The sequence below is a fragment of the Danio rerio genome, chromosome 5, assembly GCF_049306965.1.
Source record: "Danio rerio strain Tuebingen ecotype United States chromosome 5, GRCz12tu, whole genome shotgun sequence".
In the NCBI taxonomy this organism is placed as follows: domain Eukaryota; kingdom Metazoa; phylum Chordata; class Actinopteri; order Cypriniformes; family Danionidae; genus Danio; species Danio rerio.
Window position 1 is genome coordinate 36,116,090 of NC_133180.1, and position 20,030 is coordinate 36,136,119.

Here is a 20,030-nt window from a genome sequence, read left to right on the forward strand (position 1 = left end):
GATGTAATTCATCACCACAGGCGCATGTGAGAACAATTATAAAAGAAGATGCTTCCAATTCCAGTTTGTGGACGTTAAATCAGGTTTACTTTGTATATTAACATAAGGAACGACCATACAGCAGTAGATATTAACATGTTGTGTCACATTTTCCATGCAAAAACAGTTCAAGTCAAACTTGCATGCTGTGTGTGTGTGTGTGTGTGTGTGTGTGTGTGTGTGAACTTTGTAACTGCATTGTGTGTGACTTGTCGTTACAGAAAAGCTTGAATTAATTCCACAACAAATACATCAAATAAATAATCATTGGGAAAGTTCTTACTGTAGTATTTCTCACAAATGTTATGTGATATCTGCTTCTTTCATGTCTGTCACTGTGCTGGTTATCTGATGAAACCGAGGCGGAGTGAGGCACACTCCGACAGACGTGGGAATGGTGGGCGGGAAGAACTAGCATTGAAGGCAACAAAAACAGCTACATTGTGTTCAGAGCAGAAAATCCAATATTCTGAAAGGTATAATAAATAATCTGATGGGTGTTTTTAGCTGAAACTTTACAGACACATTCTGGAGAGACAAAAGACTTCTATTAAATCTTTAAAAAGGGGAAAAATAGGTGCCCTTTAAAATGATTTGTTTGTGGACAGCTTATTTGGTTTATGTTCGGCCCACTTAAATTTATTAAAAAGTATAACATTTGTGTTGTGGCAACATGAAGAAATTGTGTGGAACCCAGAATTTTTTACAGTCTGCATATTTTATAGCCCTGTATTATATATGTATTTTTCCCAGTTTAAGTTATTTGTGTCAGCGTTGAAATTAAGTAAACCTTGACACATTTTCAATAGTATCTGAATGCAGACTTAAATCTGCAAGCTGAGACTGCACATATTTGACTTGCAATACAATGCACTCAATGGAGCTAATGACGTCACTGTGAGGGGTAGGGTTAGGTGTGCGCATTAAAAGCATTAGCTTGCAACTGCACTAGGTCTACATCCAAACCCCTCCAGACATTTTTAACAAGCCTATGACACAACTATAAAACACTGTTGAACTTTTGAACAACACTCTCTCTCCACACTTGTTATCAGTGGACCTTGTCGTCTTTGTCATGACCTTTCAAATTTGTCCCATGAGAGGTTGTGAACTGAACCATCTCATAAAACATGACGGATGAATGTATAGGTTTTGTTTTGCAAGAGACTCCCTATGTAAGTTTCTTGGGATTTAATGGATTTGAGTCCATCAGAAATTCAGTTCAATTTAAAATAAAAGTTCACTTGCATCAGATGGAGAACATTTCTGGAATGTTTTTTTTTTCTCTCCAAAACCCTCGTTTCCTAGTGGTTCAATGTTCACATCTTGCCTGAGGGCGAGTAAATAAGAGACTTTTTCCATTTACTTTCCTTTAAATCTCTCATTTACAGCTGATCTGTAGAGCAGTGTCATGGGTACAGTGAATGATGCTATTGTTCATTAATCCAAGGGGGCCACTGTCTGTCATCGTGTGCTTTGTGCTTGTCTTTGGGTGCTACACTGTACCATTGTTAGCCAGCGATTGGTGGTTTACTAGCATTTATTGAGCATTTGATTCCAGTATCAGATCTTCTGGGCCCGGTTTTTCAAAAGGTTTAATCCGCATAAAATTGATCAGGATTTAGTAGTCCCGTTTTTGCGTTCCGGATAGAAACTTTTCAGGATCACTTAATCTGGATTACCAGGGCTCAATCACAATGAAGATGGATAGATAGGCCTATGTAAAGAGCAACAAGTAGAATAGCCAGTGTGGGGTCAATATAACTTTATTTTTATTTGAACCAAAAACAATAAAAACCCCACCCCATCCTCTTCCAGCAGTCCGCTCATCTGCAACCTGCAACACAAACACTGTACATTGAGGTATTTACAATAAGTTTTAAATATAGATGTAAATAATAAAAAAAAGACTTAATGTCAAAAACTCCACAATAAGTTCAGACTTCCTCATCTGATGTGGAGAGACCAGCTTGTCTGAGCAAAGCCTTTAAGAGGCGAATCTCATGTCTGGCCTTGGTTTGCTGCAGTTTGGTCAGAGTCAGTTGTTCCTCTGCCAGATGACTTCTGCCAAGTCTCTTTTTGCAATTGTTGAAGGTGATTTCAAAAAATCAATAATTGCCAATCTTTGCTTTTTTTTATTTTTTATTCTGTAATCATTGCATGCATCATTATATTCTAAAAACAAAAATATTTTCCATTGTGACAAATATATATATATATCAATTATTGACAGAATAAAATGTAAAATTGTTTTTGGTCTGTTTTGACAGCTGTTTGGGGGATTATTTTATGAGGCCAAGCTATTTCTACTTTGCTGTAGGCCTATACTGAAAGGCTAAATACGATAAAGCCAATAATCACTGTAGCCTGACAGATGAACAAATAAAATTAAAACCTTATGAATAAATAGTATTTCTCTCAAGATACTGCATGATCCAAAAATAATATTATTTAATACATTATTTAAGTTTTGATTACATTTTGGGCATGAAATCCACACTAAATCCACCCTTCGGATGGGATCAGTTTAATCCAGGTTTTTTGGATCAAAGTGATCCAAATCCTACAAAAAAGGTCTGAAAAACCCAAACTAAAGGTTCATCCGGATCAAAACCAAGATTGGATTACGTGATCTAATCAGATTATGTAATCCGTTTTTTCTTCTGAAAAACCCATTTTCAAGATTTGGTCCAGTCCCTTATCCAAAATCCTAGTGGATTACTTTAAACAAAAAAAAAAAAAAAACGGGCCCTGGTGTACGTTTTAATGTAAAAGATTCTTGCCCACCCCGAAATCTGTCATTCTTGGAACAAATCAACCATTACTCAAGTTTTCAAGCCACATGTTTCCAGAGAAGAAGAAAAAAAAACAGCTGTACAGGTCACAATTAATAGCATACAATCACCAAACTATTGAGACTTACTAGTGGTAATAACTTCATCCCATGTAATAACTTATTTATGATTCAGTTTAGATAACAGTATTAGTCATTGACAGGCTGATTTTTATTTCTTCACAGTTTGGCAGAAGTGACTGCAGATTAAGCACAAGTTGCATGAAAACAGGCAATAAAACTACACATATGGTAGTGATTTAGATGTCTGTGATATGTGTTCTGGTGTTTTGCGCATTGTTCATCACTTATTGAGGAACACATACAGTATGATGAAATTGATGGTCAAAACGCTCTTCACCACATCATGTTTGTGAGAAAGGCCACGGATGGGTCTTTATGAAAAGGAATATTTCGGCTGAAGTGATTTTTTTCACAATTTACTCTCTCTCTCAGGTGGCTCCAAAGCTGTTTAAATCTTACATATGACAATATTTGGAAACAAATAATTTTCAATAAAAGTAATACTTTAATAAACAGGGTTTTTCCAGAAGTCTTAGAAGCCATCTTGATCCTGCTGTGCCTGACCACAACAGGCCTGTTTCTAAAGTCTCATTTATCTCTAAGGTTTTAGGATATTTTAATATTTTAGACGTGTTTCAATCTGGTTTTAGAGCCCAACATAGTACTGAGTCTGCACTAGTGCGTCACAAATGCCATTTAACTCTCCATGGATTTGAGGTCATCTGCGATTTAGATACTTTTAGGCTTTTGATACTGTAGATCACAACATTTTATTGAAACAACTTGAGCGCGTTTTGGGGTTCCGAGCCTTGCTTTTTCCTTACTTTTAAATAAGAGATCTATTTCTGTAAATATTGAATCTGCCTTATCATTTAATCCCATTCATTGTGGCGTTCTGAAGGATCCATTCTTGGCCCTCTATTATTTTCTCTCTATCAGGGATAACCAATCTCTTTCCTGGAGGTCCGTTCTTCAACTTGTCTCAACACACCAGTCTGGGTATTTCAAGTATACCTAAAACCTGATTAGCTTGTTCAGGTTTGATAAGGGTTGAAGCTAAAATCTGCAGGACATCAGACCTCCAGGAACAAGTTTGGTGATCCCTGCTCTATATGCTTCCTTTAAGCACAATACTCTGCAAACATAACATATCACTGCTATGCTGATGACCTCCAACTATATATTTCCTACCAAACTAGGAAAAAATTTATCATTAGAACACCTTTTATTATGCCTAACCGACATTAAAACCTGGATGACCAATAACTCTTGGCAACTAAGTGAAGTTTCCCAAACTAATTTCGAGAGGAGCACGTGAGATGATTGACTGCAGCTGGTCTCCCATCTACAATCATTAGTTAGTCAATCTGATTAATCCAAACTCACTATAAGTAGCCTAGCTAAAATTACTCCCTGGTCTTCGTTTTTCGAAGAAACCCCCCTAGCCACCCTTTCTGCTCCTTTCTTCCTTTACCAAAGGGAGCTCTTGAGAACTACCTGATCTCATACTCCCCTTACATGCTCTATTGACCAGGCGGGAGCCCTGGCCTCAATTATCTTTGAGCTCAGGGTTCTCTCCTGGGAAAGCATTCCAAACCTGCTAACATTTGTCAAACAATATCTAAGTGTGAACTCTTGAAATGAAAATAAAACTCATGTGCACCGAAAAGGTCCTGCTGCTACCAACGTTTCAATGAAAACTTGCATACGATATGATAACGGCAAGAATCTTTTATCTTTTTTTTTTTCATTTATTTTTGCAGTTTGACAAGCATGTAAATGCAGTTGTGAAGAGCAGCTTTTTCCAGCTTAGATTGGTGGCAAAAGTCAAACCGTTTCTTTTCAAAAACCGTTTCTTTTTTAATTTCCTCTTGGTTAGACTTCTGTAACTCTTCTGTACACTGGTCTACCTCAGTCAACACTGTCTCAGTTACAGTTGGTTCAGAATGCAGCCGCCAGATTAATAACAGGAACTAAGAAAAGAGATCATATCTCCCCTGTCCTTGGCTCATTGCACTGGCTGACTATAAAACTCAGAGTTGATTTTAAGACTCTTCTTTTTACATATAAAGCATTTATATGTGCCATTTAGCTCCAGTCTGTATCTGTGAACTTATTAGGCCATATACAGCTTGTTGGCCATTAAGGTCCTGATTAGTTTGTTTCGTCTGTCCTTCTGTCTTACTGCAAATCAAAAGTGTTTTGTGTTGCAGCCCTAAGGGTCTGAACATTGGGATTATTTCATCATTGGTTGCTTTTTAAATCTAATTTAAAGACTTATTTTTACTCCCTAGCCTTTGAGTGATGCATGCATGTTATTTCATATCTGTATTTCAGTTATTACATATATATATTTTTCTTTTCTTGTATTTAAATACAAGTTTTATTTATTATTTTAATTATTTATTTATTCAATAAATATTTTATTTTATGGTAAAACACTTTGGACTAACTACGGTTGTGTAAAATTGTGCTCTATAAGTAAATTTTGCCTTACCTTGCTTAACCATTGACATTCATGAATGACAAATACATGAGTAACAAATACAGAGAATGTCAATGATTAAAGGTTTCCAACATTCCAACATTCTTCCAACCTGTGTGTGTGCGTGCGTGCGTGCGTGCGTGCGTGCGTGCGTGCGTGCGTGCGTGCGTGCGTGCGTGCGTGCGTGTGTGTGTGTGTGTGTGTGTGTGTGTTCAGCAAAAGAAAAACTGGTGAAAGAATGAAAGAATCAAGTTTGAAACAATGGAAGGTCAGTAAATGATGACAGAACTTTTATTTTGAGACAATCTAACCCTTTAAGGAAAGAATGTTCAGATTACTAAAACAGATCAAGCTTGTGGAAAATGATGCATCTTTGCAGCAGTGCAAAAAATTACTTTCCATTAATGTAATTTACATTGACATACCTCTAACATTTGTGAGAAATTTAACACAAGTATTCAGAATTTGCTGCAGTTTTCGGCTGAAATAAACCTTACAGGCGCAGCAAAATATATTTATTTTCATGTAAATTATAATTACTTGACATTCATTCATTTTCTTGTCGGCTTAGTCCCTTTATTAATCCGGGGTTGCCACAGTGGAATGAACCGCCAACATATCCAGCAAGTTTTTACACAGCGGATGCCCTTCAAGCCGCAACCCATCTCTGGGAAAAATTTATTTACAGATTATCAGTTAATTTTCCCAGTACTGGGTTGCAGCTGGAAGGGCATCTGCTGCATAAAACATATGCTGGAATAGTTGGAGGTTCATTCCACAGTGGCGACCCCAGATAAATAAATGACAAAGCCAAAGGAAAATGAATGTATGATCAGTAACTGAAAACTCACCTCTGCATGTTTTGTAAGCCATTTGATTTTTGCATCTCATATCTATCTCCTTACTACATATTAACCTAGTAAATATTTGCACTTTTGATCTAAAGCCCGATGAAACAGTTTAACAAAACATGTCAGAGTCATGTAAAAGCAAGGTAAATGACATGGTTGCTTCTGTTGCTTTCTTTTTTATTTCATTCATCAAAATCAGTTTCTTTTCAGCCTAGTTTCTTTATTAATCAGGGGTCGCCCCAACAGAATGAACCGCCATCTTATCCAACATATATTTAACGAAGCGGGTGCCCTTCCAACCACAACCCAACACTGGGAAACACCCTTACACTATTGCATTCACACACATACATTACAGCCTATTTAGCTTATTCAATTCACCTATAGCGCATGTTTTTGAACAGTGGGGGAAACCGGAGAACCTGAGGAAACCCACACGAACATGGAGAGAACATGCAAACTCCACACAGAAACACCAGCTGACCTAACAGGGACTTGGACCAGTGACCTTCTTGCTGTGAGGCAATCGTGCTGCCCACTGAGTCACCGTGTCCCCTATCAAAATCAATAGGTTTAGATTATACTTTAGTGTATGTCGTATTGTCAAATGCCATCAAATGTGAGCCTTTAAAAGCGCTCGTTAGCCATTTGATGTCTGATTTGTTACGACATCCATGTACCAGACTGGCTTGCAAAGACCCCCCACCACTATCTAAATTGAATTTAATATGCTTAGAAACCTCAGTTCATTAAAGGACGACCACAACAAAAGTTTCTCAGAAATCATTTCCTGTGGCTTTCTTTACTATTTTCATTGTAGTGGCGGGCCAACTTTTATATTAACACATTATATTGTGCAAATCCTCTGTTAAAAATAGCAATTTTATTTATGTCATATTGCTTAACTACTGTATCTTTATCAAAAAGCCATACATGTAGCATTTTTATGCCTCATGACATAGATTGTGGTGCATTTTTAAAAATGTTTGATCACATTTTGCTACAAGCCCTCAATCATTTTAGATCCTGTGCATCAATATGTACTATGTCGGTGGTGTACTATATGTACTATATCTGGGCCCAGTTTTTTAAAGGTAATGCAGTGGGTTGTACCACGGATTGGATCAAATCTTGGAAATAATTTTTTCAAACATAACATTTTTTGGGATTAACTGTTAGGGTTTTGTTTTGCTGTTGTTTACCATATCTCATTACTAGGGCCAGATTGAATCTGCTGACTTTTTTTGCTCTTTCTGCTGAGAATTTCATAAAAAAAAAATGTATGGAATAATTTTAGTAGCATCATAACTAAAAACTTGATATATTAAATAAAAAAATATTCCTTTTAAACTTTTATTTAAGGTTTACAATGCAAATCTATTTATATTCACTTATTTGGTAAACAAAGCAAGTCTCTTATATAATATATATTAAAAGACTGAAAATATTACTTCACAAACTACTGTACATAAATCATATGAACAATTTTATACTACTATTATTATATCATAACAATATTAGTAAAATTAATTTAAATAAGTTTAATAATTATATAAACATAAATTTACACACCATGACACACAAGTAAATAAATAGACTGAATAATGGGCTCAAAATCTGCAGATTTCTGGGTGCACAGAGACCGTGTGGGCCTACTCATTACATGTGATATGCTGATATGCTTCACATAGGCTTCAAATATGAAGACATTTATTTTATATATTATCATTAACCATCAAGTTAGTAATCATTCCCTTAAATAATAAAATTAATTAATATTAATTGGATTATTTTGTTTAAAAAATCACAACTAAATTTACCCTTCTGATGGGATCAAGATAATCCTGTTTTTTGGATCAAATAGATCCCAAAGTTTTGAACAATCCAAAGGCAGGATTGATCCAAATCAAATGTAAGATTGATTTACATGATCCAATCTTAATTCAAAGTCCCTCTGTTACTTTTGAAAAACCCATTTCCAAGATTTGATCCAATCTGTGATCAAAAATCCCACTGGATTACTTTTGAAAAACTGGGTCCTGCTGACACATATTAGATTTATAACCCTAATGACTTATAATGCATTACAGCGATAACATCAAAACTGCTAAGAGAAGTGTTCAAAGTATTCATTAAAGCAAAAAGTAGATCAGGCCATCATTACAGTAACAATTCTGCAAACATCTGTGAGCCAAAATTCCTCCACAGCACTTCAACGGACTAATTTCAACTTAACAAAAATGCTTGATTGCAGTTGTTGCTGCTAAGGGTGGCTCAAACATTTTTTTTTCACACATGGGCTATGTAGTTTTGTAGTTTGATTTCTCATAATAACATAACCCTTCATTTCAAAACTCCATGATATATTTTCTCATGTTACCTCAGAATAATATTTCATTTGTTGAGCTAAAACATTAAAGTGTGACAAACGTTAAATAAAAAATACAAAACCGGTAAGTGGCAAACACTTTTTCACACCACTATTCATACACCAGTACTCCCAGGCATTTTCTCTAGACCGGGAAATAACCGAAATATTTCTGCATATACACACACACACACACACTATGCAGATGTATTTCAGTTATTTTCACAGTCTAGAGAAAGTACCTAGGAGTACATGTAATCTTAGTGCTGTTTAAGAGGCCTTGTTAAGGCTATGCCCCCCACGTATTCAACAATAAATCATTTGCTTTTAGCCCCGCTAATTTTGAAGGAGGAACATAACGTAAAAAAATCACTAAAGGTACATATTTCACTCAGCAGCCTATGAAACACACATGTTCTGTAACACTATATCAAACATTTTAAACTGTGGCCCCCTCTGAGCTTCTGGGATCTACTGAATGAACTCTGTCTCCCCCCCAGACCTCCCTTCCCCCCAAATTTACTATAGAGACCCTACTCGATCTCAGTTCCCACTTATACTAAATAGGTTTAATATGCTAATGTAATGATTTATAAAATAAAAATGCAGATCAATTACAGTATCAGCTAGAACTCAGATAAAATATCAATCTAAACTGGTCTTAAATTGATATTCATTTTATTTTAGACACCAGGTTAAAAGGACTGCACTGCCCTGACCGTATTAAAAATGCAGAGTTCATGTGCTTTGCATGTTTTGTAAATGAAAAGCTTATATGTGAAAGAAACTCATGGGAAATTAACCCTTTAACTGCTTGTTCTACCAAATGGTTGATATTTCGACTGATTAGTGTAATGGTTTTCACTACACAGCAGTCTGTTGGTTTACACACAATATTATCCTGTTGCACTACACTTCATTTTGGTTTTATTGTAAAAAGAATAAAATCAGAAAATATATTGAATGAGAATCAGAAATATTTTATGGCGTACATCAAAAAATAAAGATGATTTAGAACTCAAAAATGTTTTATTTTGATTATGTTTTTAAAATAAATATTATTTTCAGATTTTCGTAGTATATGCATTCATTCTAGTACTTTTACCATAAACTGACATCAACCATTTGGCAGAGGCTGATATTTTAGAAATTATGGGATGTGTTGGAAAAAAAAGCACTGAGTGTGTTAACTAGCGACATTAGGAGTTGAGAAATGCAATCCAAATTAATTTTTTCTTGGTGGGACAGTTAAAGGGTTAATCCCCGCATCTGCTGAACTGAGAGTCTTGACTCCAACAACAATAAAGAGCTGGTTATATGAAAGACATTTAAATTTGGCATCTGTTTCTGCTGACTTTGGAGGTAAATGACAAAGAGATTATTATTATTGTGTTCCCATGACCACCGGGTCTCCATTATGTACAGTATAAACGCCTGCAAAACATACACATGTGCTGTTAATTAAAATGCCATATGTTTTATGGTATGTAGAGTCATTACAGTAAATCCTTTATTATTTACACTTAAGCACTGTGTCTCATGACTGTTTATTTTAAAATCACTTTCCCATTGTTAATAAAAATGTATTGATCATTCCTCTTTATATTAAAAGGTAAAGTACATATAGTGTTTGGGATTTCCATGTACACTAATAATAACATTAATTATAAAACCTGAACGATCCCCCCTTTGCATGCATCCTTCAAATGACAAAACCAACAAGGCTGTAATCTGCATGCCTGGCCAGTAGGTGGTGATGTCACTGTGCATAATAATTCTAAGCACATGCGCACATATAGTCCTGTAGTCCACTATTGTTTTGGTTTTCTAGTGTTCTATCGAAAAATCACCCCCTATACCCTCTTTCATTCCCTATATTAATTCACTGATAAAGTCCACTTAAACGAGTGAATGAGCACTGTGCATCGGAAGTGAAGCCATTTTGTTTGTGCTTTGCTGGACGACAAATCCTTCTAATGCACAGGTGTCAAGTTAAGTTCCTGCAGGGCTACAGCTCTGTGGATGTCATCCTGTGGTCAGATGCAGAAATTCATTCATTGCATCATGGGTATTCTCTGTTGAGTGTACATCCACTGTACATATGTTATTGCGGTGCATCATGGCATTGATTGAGTGTACATCAGTATGTCCACTATCATTTCAGACACTATGGCTGCCCCTACAAATAGTGCACATATATATATATATATATATCTTCTTTTTCTTTGGCCTTTGTCCCATAAGATTGCGGGGTCGGCTCATATGTGTGTGTCTATATATATATACACACATATGAGCTGACCCCGTAATCTGAGGACAATGTGTAAAGACATGTGGTACAGGTGAATTGGGTAGGCTAAATTGTCGGTAGTGTATGAGTTTGTGTGTGAATGTGTGTGTGTGGATGTTTCCCAGAGATGGGTTGCGGCTGGAAGGGCATCCGCTGCCTAAAAACTTGCTGGATAAGTTGGCGGTTCATTCCGCTGTGGCGACCATTAATGAAGGGACTAAGCCGACAAGAAAATTAATGAATGAATGATATATATATATAAAGGTAAGAAGACTTAATCGCGCCAGAGGCACACAGGCAGTCCACAGGCATCCGGGCTGAGGGGTCTACGGCAGGCGAGAATCTAGCCGGATTCCGGAACTGGCCCGAGTGTATGTTGCTATATGGGTAAGTGCTGTTTTCAATCTGATTATTGAAATAGCGGTGGTGGGATGGTGGGAGGAGAGCAGCGTTTTTCCACAGTTGTAAAACACTCAAAATGAAACTGAGAAAACTGTTTTCATCAAGAAGACAAGAGAGGGCAATTTACATAGCCTACATCTGGAGGAGATCATCCTTCTCAGTCTCCTGCCGCTGGTGCTGTTGGTGGTCAGTCTGAGCAGCGCGGACATGTAGACATAACAGCAGGCAGAATGATTGTCTTCGTCTTGCTGATATTCGGTGGCGATGCTTTTCTTCAGTGGATTTGGGATTTGGTGTGTGAGGAGGGTCGTGCGCTTCTCATGTCTCCTCACTGGAGTGTGTTTGCGGCTTTCAGCGCTCACCTCATCTTCTCGGTGCCCTTCTTACTTCTGGATGTGTTCAGTCCACACGTGGGATGGATTCATAAGTACAGGATTCGCCGCCAACTCGTTGGCTTGAATGAGTGGTTTCGATGTGCTTCTCGAATCTTATGGAAATACGTGGTTGGCGTTTTGCCGTTGACTGCGTTGCTTCTGTCGTTACGGCGGACGCATCTCCCGGAGAAAGCACCGTCTATGCTTCAATCCTTCAGAGAATGCATCTCCTGTATGCTTGTGTTTGATACGCTCTTCTTCATGTTTCATTACACCATCCACAAGTAAGCATCGCACATATTCCCCATGCCACTATGCTGAACTGATTCTTTAAGAAACGTTAAGTGACAGTCATAAATCTTCTGATCATAAGACTTGTTTTGGTACCTACATACTTTAAAAAAGTTTCCTTATTGGCATAGGTTGTTCCATGAAGTATCTTTATGGATCATTTTAATTTGACAACATGTTGTTTACATTATTAAAATATTCTACACAAAAATTAGCTATTTGAAGTATTTTGAGAAATATTTTACTGTAAAGTTATTTGAGGAACCAACAAAAACGTTTTTCTATATGCATCGTTGCAAAACAATTAGAACAGCGACGTTCTGAGGAATACCTGAGCAATTACGTACTGAAGGCACGTTTGCATTTTGATTATTTTTTAAAACACATTAATGAGCATTGGTCAAGTAAAATTAGCATTAAAAAGAACATGGTTTTCATAAGCATTTAATATTAATTCTTCTTCTTCTTATTATTATTATGATGATGATGATGATGATTAGTGATAGTAGTAAAACGTTAAAGCAATGCATTTCTAAAGAAAAAAAAATTCCGTACTGCTACAACTACTACTATTATTACAGGTAACATTGTTTACCGTGGCACGTTGTATTGTTTTTGGAACTAAGAATAGCCTAAGTATCTGCTCGGTGTGATTTCTTTTTTAAATATTGGTCGACTGAACTTGCACTTTCTATCTCAGGACCTTAACAGACTTTTAACTCTTTTATTCATTAATTTTTACATATTTTAGGCTTATCTAATAACTATATCCCTTGTGCAACATGTTCTTCCCACTGTTGTGTAAGGTTTATGAATTTAAAATACGTGGTTTGGGCGCAGTTAATCCACTAAATGCTTTTACAATTATATTTTAATGCGTTCTTAGCTGAGTGGACTTAATTGGAACAACAGGGGTCAGCAGTGCTCTTCTATAAAAGCCCTGTGGTCGTATTAAGATTATATACAATTACAGAGGGAGCTTTATTAATTGATTATTAAAAAAAAAAGTATATTAGAAAAATGACAGCAATAAAAATTCATGTTTGTGTGTGGCATAGTAAAACATAAACACAAATAATAAGACAATTAAGTGCCTCTCTCTCTCACACACACACACACACTGCCTCCCTTTCTGTTTTTATCTGTGCATATATAGTCATGTGAAATATTTTTTAATAAAATTGTAAATTAATAAGAAGGAAATGCACATTTTGTGAAAAAAGTCATGATATTTAATGGTACTTTTCCTTCTCTCTTTTCAATTTCAATCTTATCTTGATAGCTCTGGGATGATGGGATCTGATTAAAACACATTACACTCCAGGAGGTTTTTAAACCCCTAGTTCCCTATTTCCCTTTTTAATGGTTTTAATGTGAATCAAATTAGACTCGAGTATCATTGGTGGGTGTAGTTTCTTACGGCAATAGGACGATTAGCAGAGGATTAAGAAGGATCACATTTACCAGACAAAACAGAGACCTGGATAAACCAGACAAAATTATGACACAATAATCAAAAACAAAACCGATTTTCAACATCTTTCAAAATATCTTATGTTTACATACAATTACTTGGGGGACATGAACTACTTTGGGGGACTTTGACTAAACTTTTCACTTCAGTATTTATATTATAGAGCATTTAGATAACATTCAATTTTAGTGTGTCCTTTATTGGACAAAATATTTAGTCCATTTTCCCATGAGAACTCTGTGTGATGTATTTTAGTCTGTCAACAAATAACCATCTCAGAGTGAGCATATAACATATAAAACAAGATGTTAACTATCTCACTATCTACAGTAAAGTCGCTTTGACTTTACATTATAGGACACTATATGACATAATTTCGCAATTTGTCTTCACACAAAAACATTTTCAGGTGTTCATTTATTCATTTATTTGCATCAAATCTCTTGCTCACACACATATGCACTGGAAAAGCTTTCATTCATCCAACTAAAAAGATTTAGGGAAATGGTTTGCATCTCAATTTGATCACTTGAGCCAATGAAAAATAAATAATTTGACTTTAACATTATTTTCTCCTTAAGAACAATTTTTTTTATAACCTGGTACAAAGCATATTTGTCTTGTTGAATAAAGTCAATTAGTTTAAATTCTCTTTTTGTTCTAAACAAGAAGATATAGCTTTAATCAAAACAAAGATTCCCATTAAATGTTCATTAATTCAATTTGAAAAATAGGGTAATGATTTAGCATATAAAGTTGATCACTTGAGCCGATGAAAAATAAATCATTTGCCTTAAACAATATTGTTTAAGTTCATGAAAGTACAAAGGATATTGAGCTTCTGTTTAATATGCGTGCACTGGACTGTGAATAACCTTACAATTTCACATTGGACAAAACAAATATTTCTTAGTTGAGCTCTTAATCAAACCCTTATTGAACTTTAAATGTATTACTCAAAAAATAAAACCAATATTATTAAACTGAAATGAAACATACATTTTAACTGAATGAAGGTCTGCTTTTATTATATTATATTGTATTATATTATATTATATTATATTATATTATATTATATTATATTATATTATACACTTATACATAATATAATATATGCTGTCAAAGGTTTAAGCCCTCCTGTAAAATTTTTAATATTATTTAAATATAATATATTCAACTGTACTTCAAGGTACAGTTGAAGTCAGTTAATAGCCCCCCTGAATTATTAGACCCACTTTTTATTTTTTACCCCAATCTGTTTAATGGAGAGATTTTTTCAACAAATTTCTGAACATAATAATTTTAATAATTCATTTCTAATAAGTGAATTATTTTATCTTTGCCAAGATGATAGTACTGAATATTTGACTAGATCTTTTTCAAGACACTTCTATACAGCTTAAAGTGACATTTAAAGGCTTAACTAGGTTAATTAGATTAACTAGGCAGGTTTGGGTAATTAGGCAAGTTATTGTATAACGATAGTTTGTTCTGTAGACTGTCGAAAAAAATATAGCTTAAAGGGGCTAATAATTTTGTCCCTAAATAATGTTTAAAAAATCAATAACTGATTTTATTCTAGCTTCTTCAAAAGAAAAAATATTATCAGACATTCTGTGAAAATTTCCTCGCTCTGTTAAACGTCATTTGGGAAATATTTAAAAAAGAAAAAAAAATTCAAAAGGGGGCGAATAGTTCTGACTTCAACTGTATGTTTTACAGACTGTTATTTGTTTTTAAAGCTATTTTAAGGGCAGTACTTTAGAAATATACACATGGCAAAGACAAAAATGTTATTCAGATAGAATTTTACATAACACATGTTTTCATTAAGTACTTTTTTTCAAAGAAATACCATGTTTTACATGTCTAACATGTTTTCAGTTTATGATATAAAATCAGAGTTACTACACTGAGTATTGATTTCAGTGAAAACATCAAAAAATATGCCACCATCAGTAGTTTACAAAGTAAAACAAAAATGATTTTACTCAAGCATCATATTTAAATCCATAAACCAAGTGAAACTGAACTTTTGTGTGTCTTTTCCCCACAGAATTCCCTGGTTTTACCACAACATCCACAGTGCTCACCATATGAACAGGGAAACGTTTGCTCTGGCAGCTCAGGACTCCAGTATTGGTGAACTTCTGTCTTTACAATCTCTTGCATTTCTCAGTGCGATGCTGGTGCGCTGCCACCCCCTCAGCGAAATCCTCTTCCATCTCCTGAACACCTGGATGGCAGTGGAGGATCACTGCGGATACGACTTCCCCTGGGCACTGCATCGGCTGCTGCCATGTTTCAGTGGAGCGCCGCACCATTCAGCCCACCATCAGCACTTTAGAGGGAACTTCGCCCCTTATTTCAGACACTGGGATTACATCTTTGGTACATCATTGCCTACAGCAGTTGAAAAAAGAAACCTGTGATAAGATGAATCCAGGCTACATGAGTCCTTTTGAGACTGAGATTGTGAAGAATGTCTTCTTTTTACTGTTATGACAGTTTTTTAAAAGATTAGGCAATTTTTTTTGCATGTTGCACTGGAGTTTTTTTGAATACTCATGTGTTTTTAGCTGTTTAGCAAGTACATAGCATACTTTGAGCGCTTGTTTTTCAAACGCTTTTACTTAATCCATATATTTTTGTCAATCCATATATTTTTTCTTCAAATTTGGATTCGCATTGACTTTTCAGCAGTGAGTCGTAAGAGGGTGTTAGGGGTCCGTGGAAATATATAAGGAAAAAGCATTTAACAATCATAAAAATAAATACATATTTTTATTTATTTATCAATAGAAAGAACAATGGAAGGAAATGTTTTAAGGTTAAAATAATAATAAAAAATCTTATTTTGAATAAAACAAATGAACTGAAATTTCTTTAAAGTAACATAAAAACTTGATTAATGTGAATAAGAAAATCTGATCAAATTTAAATAAGAAAATAAATAAGTACTGTTGTGAGTGAAAACAGTTTTAAAATGTAAAAGCTATAGAAAATACATTTCAGCCCCATTTAAAACATTCATTTTGACACTATGAATGGAATCTTTATACAAGAAGTGTTTAGATTTTAGGGATAACACAAGTGTGATACTGTTTGGGAATTTAAAAGATTCTAAAGGTTTTAGCCCCTGATGTAAATCACAAAAAATGTGATAAGAACAGTAAACCTTTAACAGTATTAACACCTCTGGCCCACTTACAAATATTTTATAAATATTCGAATTTCAAATGTTTAAAATGCTTTCAATTTTTAAAGCAATATATAATTTTAAACTGTAAAGTTGTGCCCTGTGCAGTTGCTTTTAACCGTAAAATCAGTAGGTCAAATTGACCCAAGAATCTTAAAAAATGCCCTAAAAATGAATTTGCTACATTCCATTTTGCAGGACATCGATGTCAAATTTTATATTCATTATCAAATGATTTATAGACGTCTCAAATTATTATAGTCATTAATGTAAAGTGACAACTCCAAAATCAAATGGACTAAACTGACACAGAACATAAGAGTAAAATAAATTTGCCAAAGCTGGTGAATTGTACTTTTACATTTTGTTTTTAAAAGGTAATTATGGAAAGTAAAACAATGTTCTGCTTACTTGAGTGCATTATAGTGTATTTCCAATGGAAACTTTTTACATAGATAATTCAAATATACTGCATATTCATATATACTGTACTAAATCACTGCAAACATCTGAGTTGGGTAAGTTTATGTTGTTTTCTTTGCTTCCTAAAGCTGCATTTTAATACCTGATCAAAGAACATAGTCAGTCATATTATTGTGAAATATGAGCTTTTTGTCCTGAAAATATTTTTTGTAATGGAAAACTTAAAATAAAGTGTCACATGATTCTTCACAAACCTATATAGTGTGGTTTTGTGCTGCTCAAGAAACATTTCTTGTATTATTAAAATGATCAATGGTTAATACATTTTAGATATCTATTGAAGATTTCTTGCTGAATAGAAGCTTTAAATGAGTTTTTTGATGAATCTTTGTAACATTATTAATGTTAATGTAAAACCTCTTTAACCTTTATAGGGTGCACATTGAAATGATCATTAGAAAAAACCCTCTGGATTATTACAAGACATGTACACTTTTAGGACTTTTATGATAAAAAAAAAAATGTCAATGAAATTATCATACCATTCCCTATAAAGGGTTAAAAAAATCCTCTTGTATAATCCAGATATTTACTTTTTTTTTTTTTTTTAGAAAAATGAATTCCACTTTTACCAAAAATATATGCTTAAACACATGTCATTACACATTTGCATAATTATAATTATCCATTTATGTAAACTATATATAATTAATGTTTGCATTTATATAATAATTACACATAAAATGTCCTGTGGTCTCATAATGACGATCAAAGCAACACAGCTCTGCCAGTATGGCCAGCTTGAAGTCCAATCCAATTCTATTTCTGCACTAACATGGGAAGCATGCCAATATCACAGGCACAGCTTAATCAGTTTGTCAAGCCCTCATCAAGCGAACATGCGTTTAATTGCTTTAATGGTCTGAATTGGCTCTAGAACTCAAGTTTGAGAGCAAAGCAGGCCATGGTGCTGAAACTGGAGACAGATCAATGCTAGTTTGCACTTGAAAGCTTTGGCAGACTTGACCATGTTAGTCATTTCTGTCCAGCAATGCCACTGATGCCATGTCAGTAGTGCTTTAAGACAACAGTTTCAAAAAGATTCATTCCCACAAATTAAGCCCGATGCTGTCCTTAATCTTGCTCCACCTTGCCTCCATCTGTCTACAGCAGCAGATCAGGATGCACAGTTTTATTTACTGCCGCCTTGCCAAAATGCCTTCACCTTAAACTGGCATTTTTAATTAAGCGTAAAGCCTACATGGAAACATTTATCACCTTTTCATTTTCAATATTGTTTCCTACACAGCACTTTGATAAATGATGTAGGAAAATAATTGGAAATAGAAAATGATTAATTTTTTTGTGCCTGAACAGGAACCACAAGCCAATAGCATACGTTTACACTAATGAAAAGAAATCACTTTAACAGAAACTTCTAGTACAGGGGTGGGCAAACTCGGTCCTGGAGGGCCGGTGTCCTGCACAGTTTAGCTTCAACTCTAATCAAACACACCGATTAGTTTGTTCAGGTGTTTGACTAGTGTTGGAACAAAACTCTGCAGGGACACCGGCCCTCGAGGATCAAGTTTGCCCATCCCTGTTCTAGTAGCTTCATTTCAGAATTTTTTGAATTATTTTTTTTAAAGTATTTTACTTTAAAAAAAGCACCACTTTATTTGCGAACAAGCAGAATTGGTCAGCGCCAATATCCTAGTAGTAAGTACGTCGACACATAGCACTGAGGTGCTTACGATGACCCAAGTTCGATTCCCAGCTTGTGGTCCTTTGCCAATCCTTGATAGCACATGACAGAAGTCATGTGATGCAGACCTCTTGGCCAGGTTACCTTTGTAAATGAGATCTTGATCTCAATGTTTTTTTTTTACCTGGTTAAGTAAAGAAACATATAATAACATGCAGCAGTTCGTTGTCCATAATATACGCCTGTCCATACTATAACCCCACTGCAACCATGGGCCTCTTGATTCACAATGTTGACATCAACAAACTGCTCACCCATGACACCATACACGCTGTCAGCCATTTGCCCTGTACAGTGAAAACTGGGATTCATTTATGAAGAGAACAACTCTCCAAAGTTCCAGATGCAATTGAATGTGAATATTTCTGATGAGTGTCCCTGAGATGGTTCCTGTGCAAAAATGCTTTGGTTATGCAAACCGATTGTTGCAGCAGCTGTCCTGGTGGCTGGTTTCAGACTCGGAGGGAAGATGCTGGATGTGGAGATGTGGACATCCTGGGCTGGTGTTGTTACACATGGTCTGCGGTTGTGATGCTGCTTGGATGGACTGCCAAAGTCTCTGAAACGCCTATGGTAAAGTGTGCATCTGATTGAAACCTTGCAATCTTTTGAGGGCACAGGAGAGAATTTGTGAATGTTAGTGAAGAGACAGAATATATAGTCTGTTTGAGTTAATTTTTACTACACAGACCAACACAGAACTTGATGTGCTCTTTTAGTGGTCACAAAATAAGCGTTTTTTTTCTAAAATGAGTACCTAAAAGAGTATATTTTGCACACAGCCCACGTCATAGTGTGTTTTCTTTTATCAATGTCCGTCTAGCCAGTAAAGTTTAACTCAAAATGACGTGTTGATCAAAGTGACATAGCCATAAAACACCAAGCTCCAATTTCAAAGTTGACGTCCCAAGTTTTTCCTAGCTCTGTTCTTCTCCTTCACCATCTCTTTTTTTTCTGCAGTCCAAATTATATCCATATATGCCAAACATATTTTAATGATGATGTTTTCATTTTATACCAGTTCACTCAAAAAAAAAACAGAAAAAAAAGAAAAGAAAAAAAGCTGTGTTTTTTAAAATTCAAATTTGGGTAAATTATTAACAAACCCAAACACTGGCCTAAAGCTGGATAAAACTTAATTTGGAAATTTAACCCAGTTGTTGGACTTGTCCATAAATTTTGTCCAAATTTAAGCTAAACAATCCAGCATTT

General features: G+C 35.1%; 1 protein-coding gene across 1 annotated transcript; it reads left to right on the forward strand.

The window, feature by feature from the left end:
- Nucleotides 1-11,176: 11,176 nt before the first annotated feature.
- Nucleotides 11,177-17,680, forward strand: ch25hl3 (cholesterol 25-hydroxylase like 3). The gene is made up of 2 exons (XM_021476542.3): nt 11,177-11,950; nt 15,488-17,680. The coding sequence occupies exons 1-2, from the start codon at nt 11,523-11,525 to the stop codon at nt 15,861-15,863; spliced, it is 804 nt and encodes a 267-aa protein (XP_021332217.1). The 5' UTR covers nt 11,177-11,522; the 3' UTR covers nt 15,864-17,680.
- Nucleotides 17,681-20,030: the final 2,350 nt, after the last annotated feature.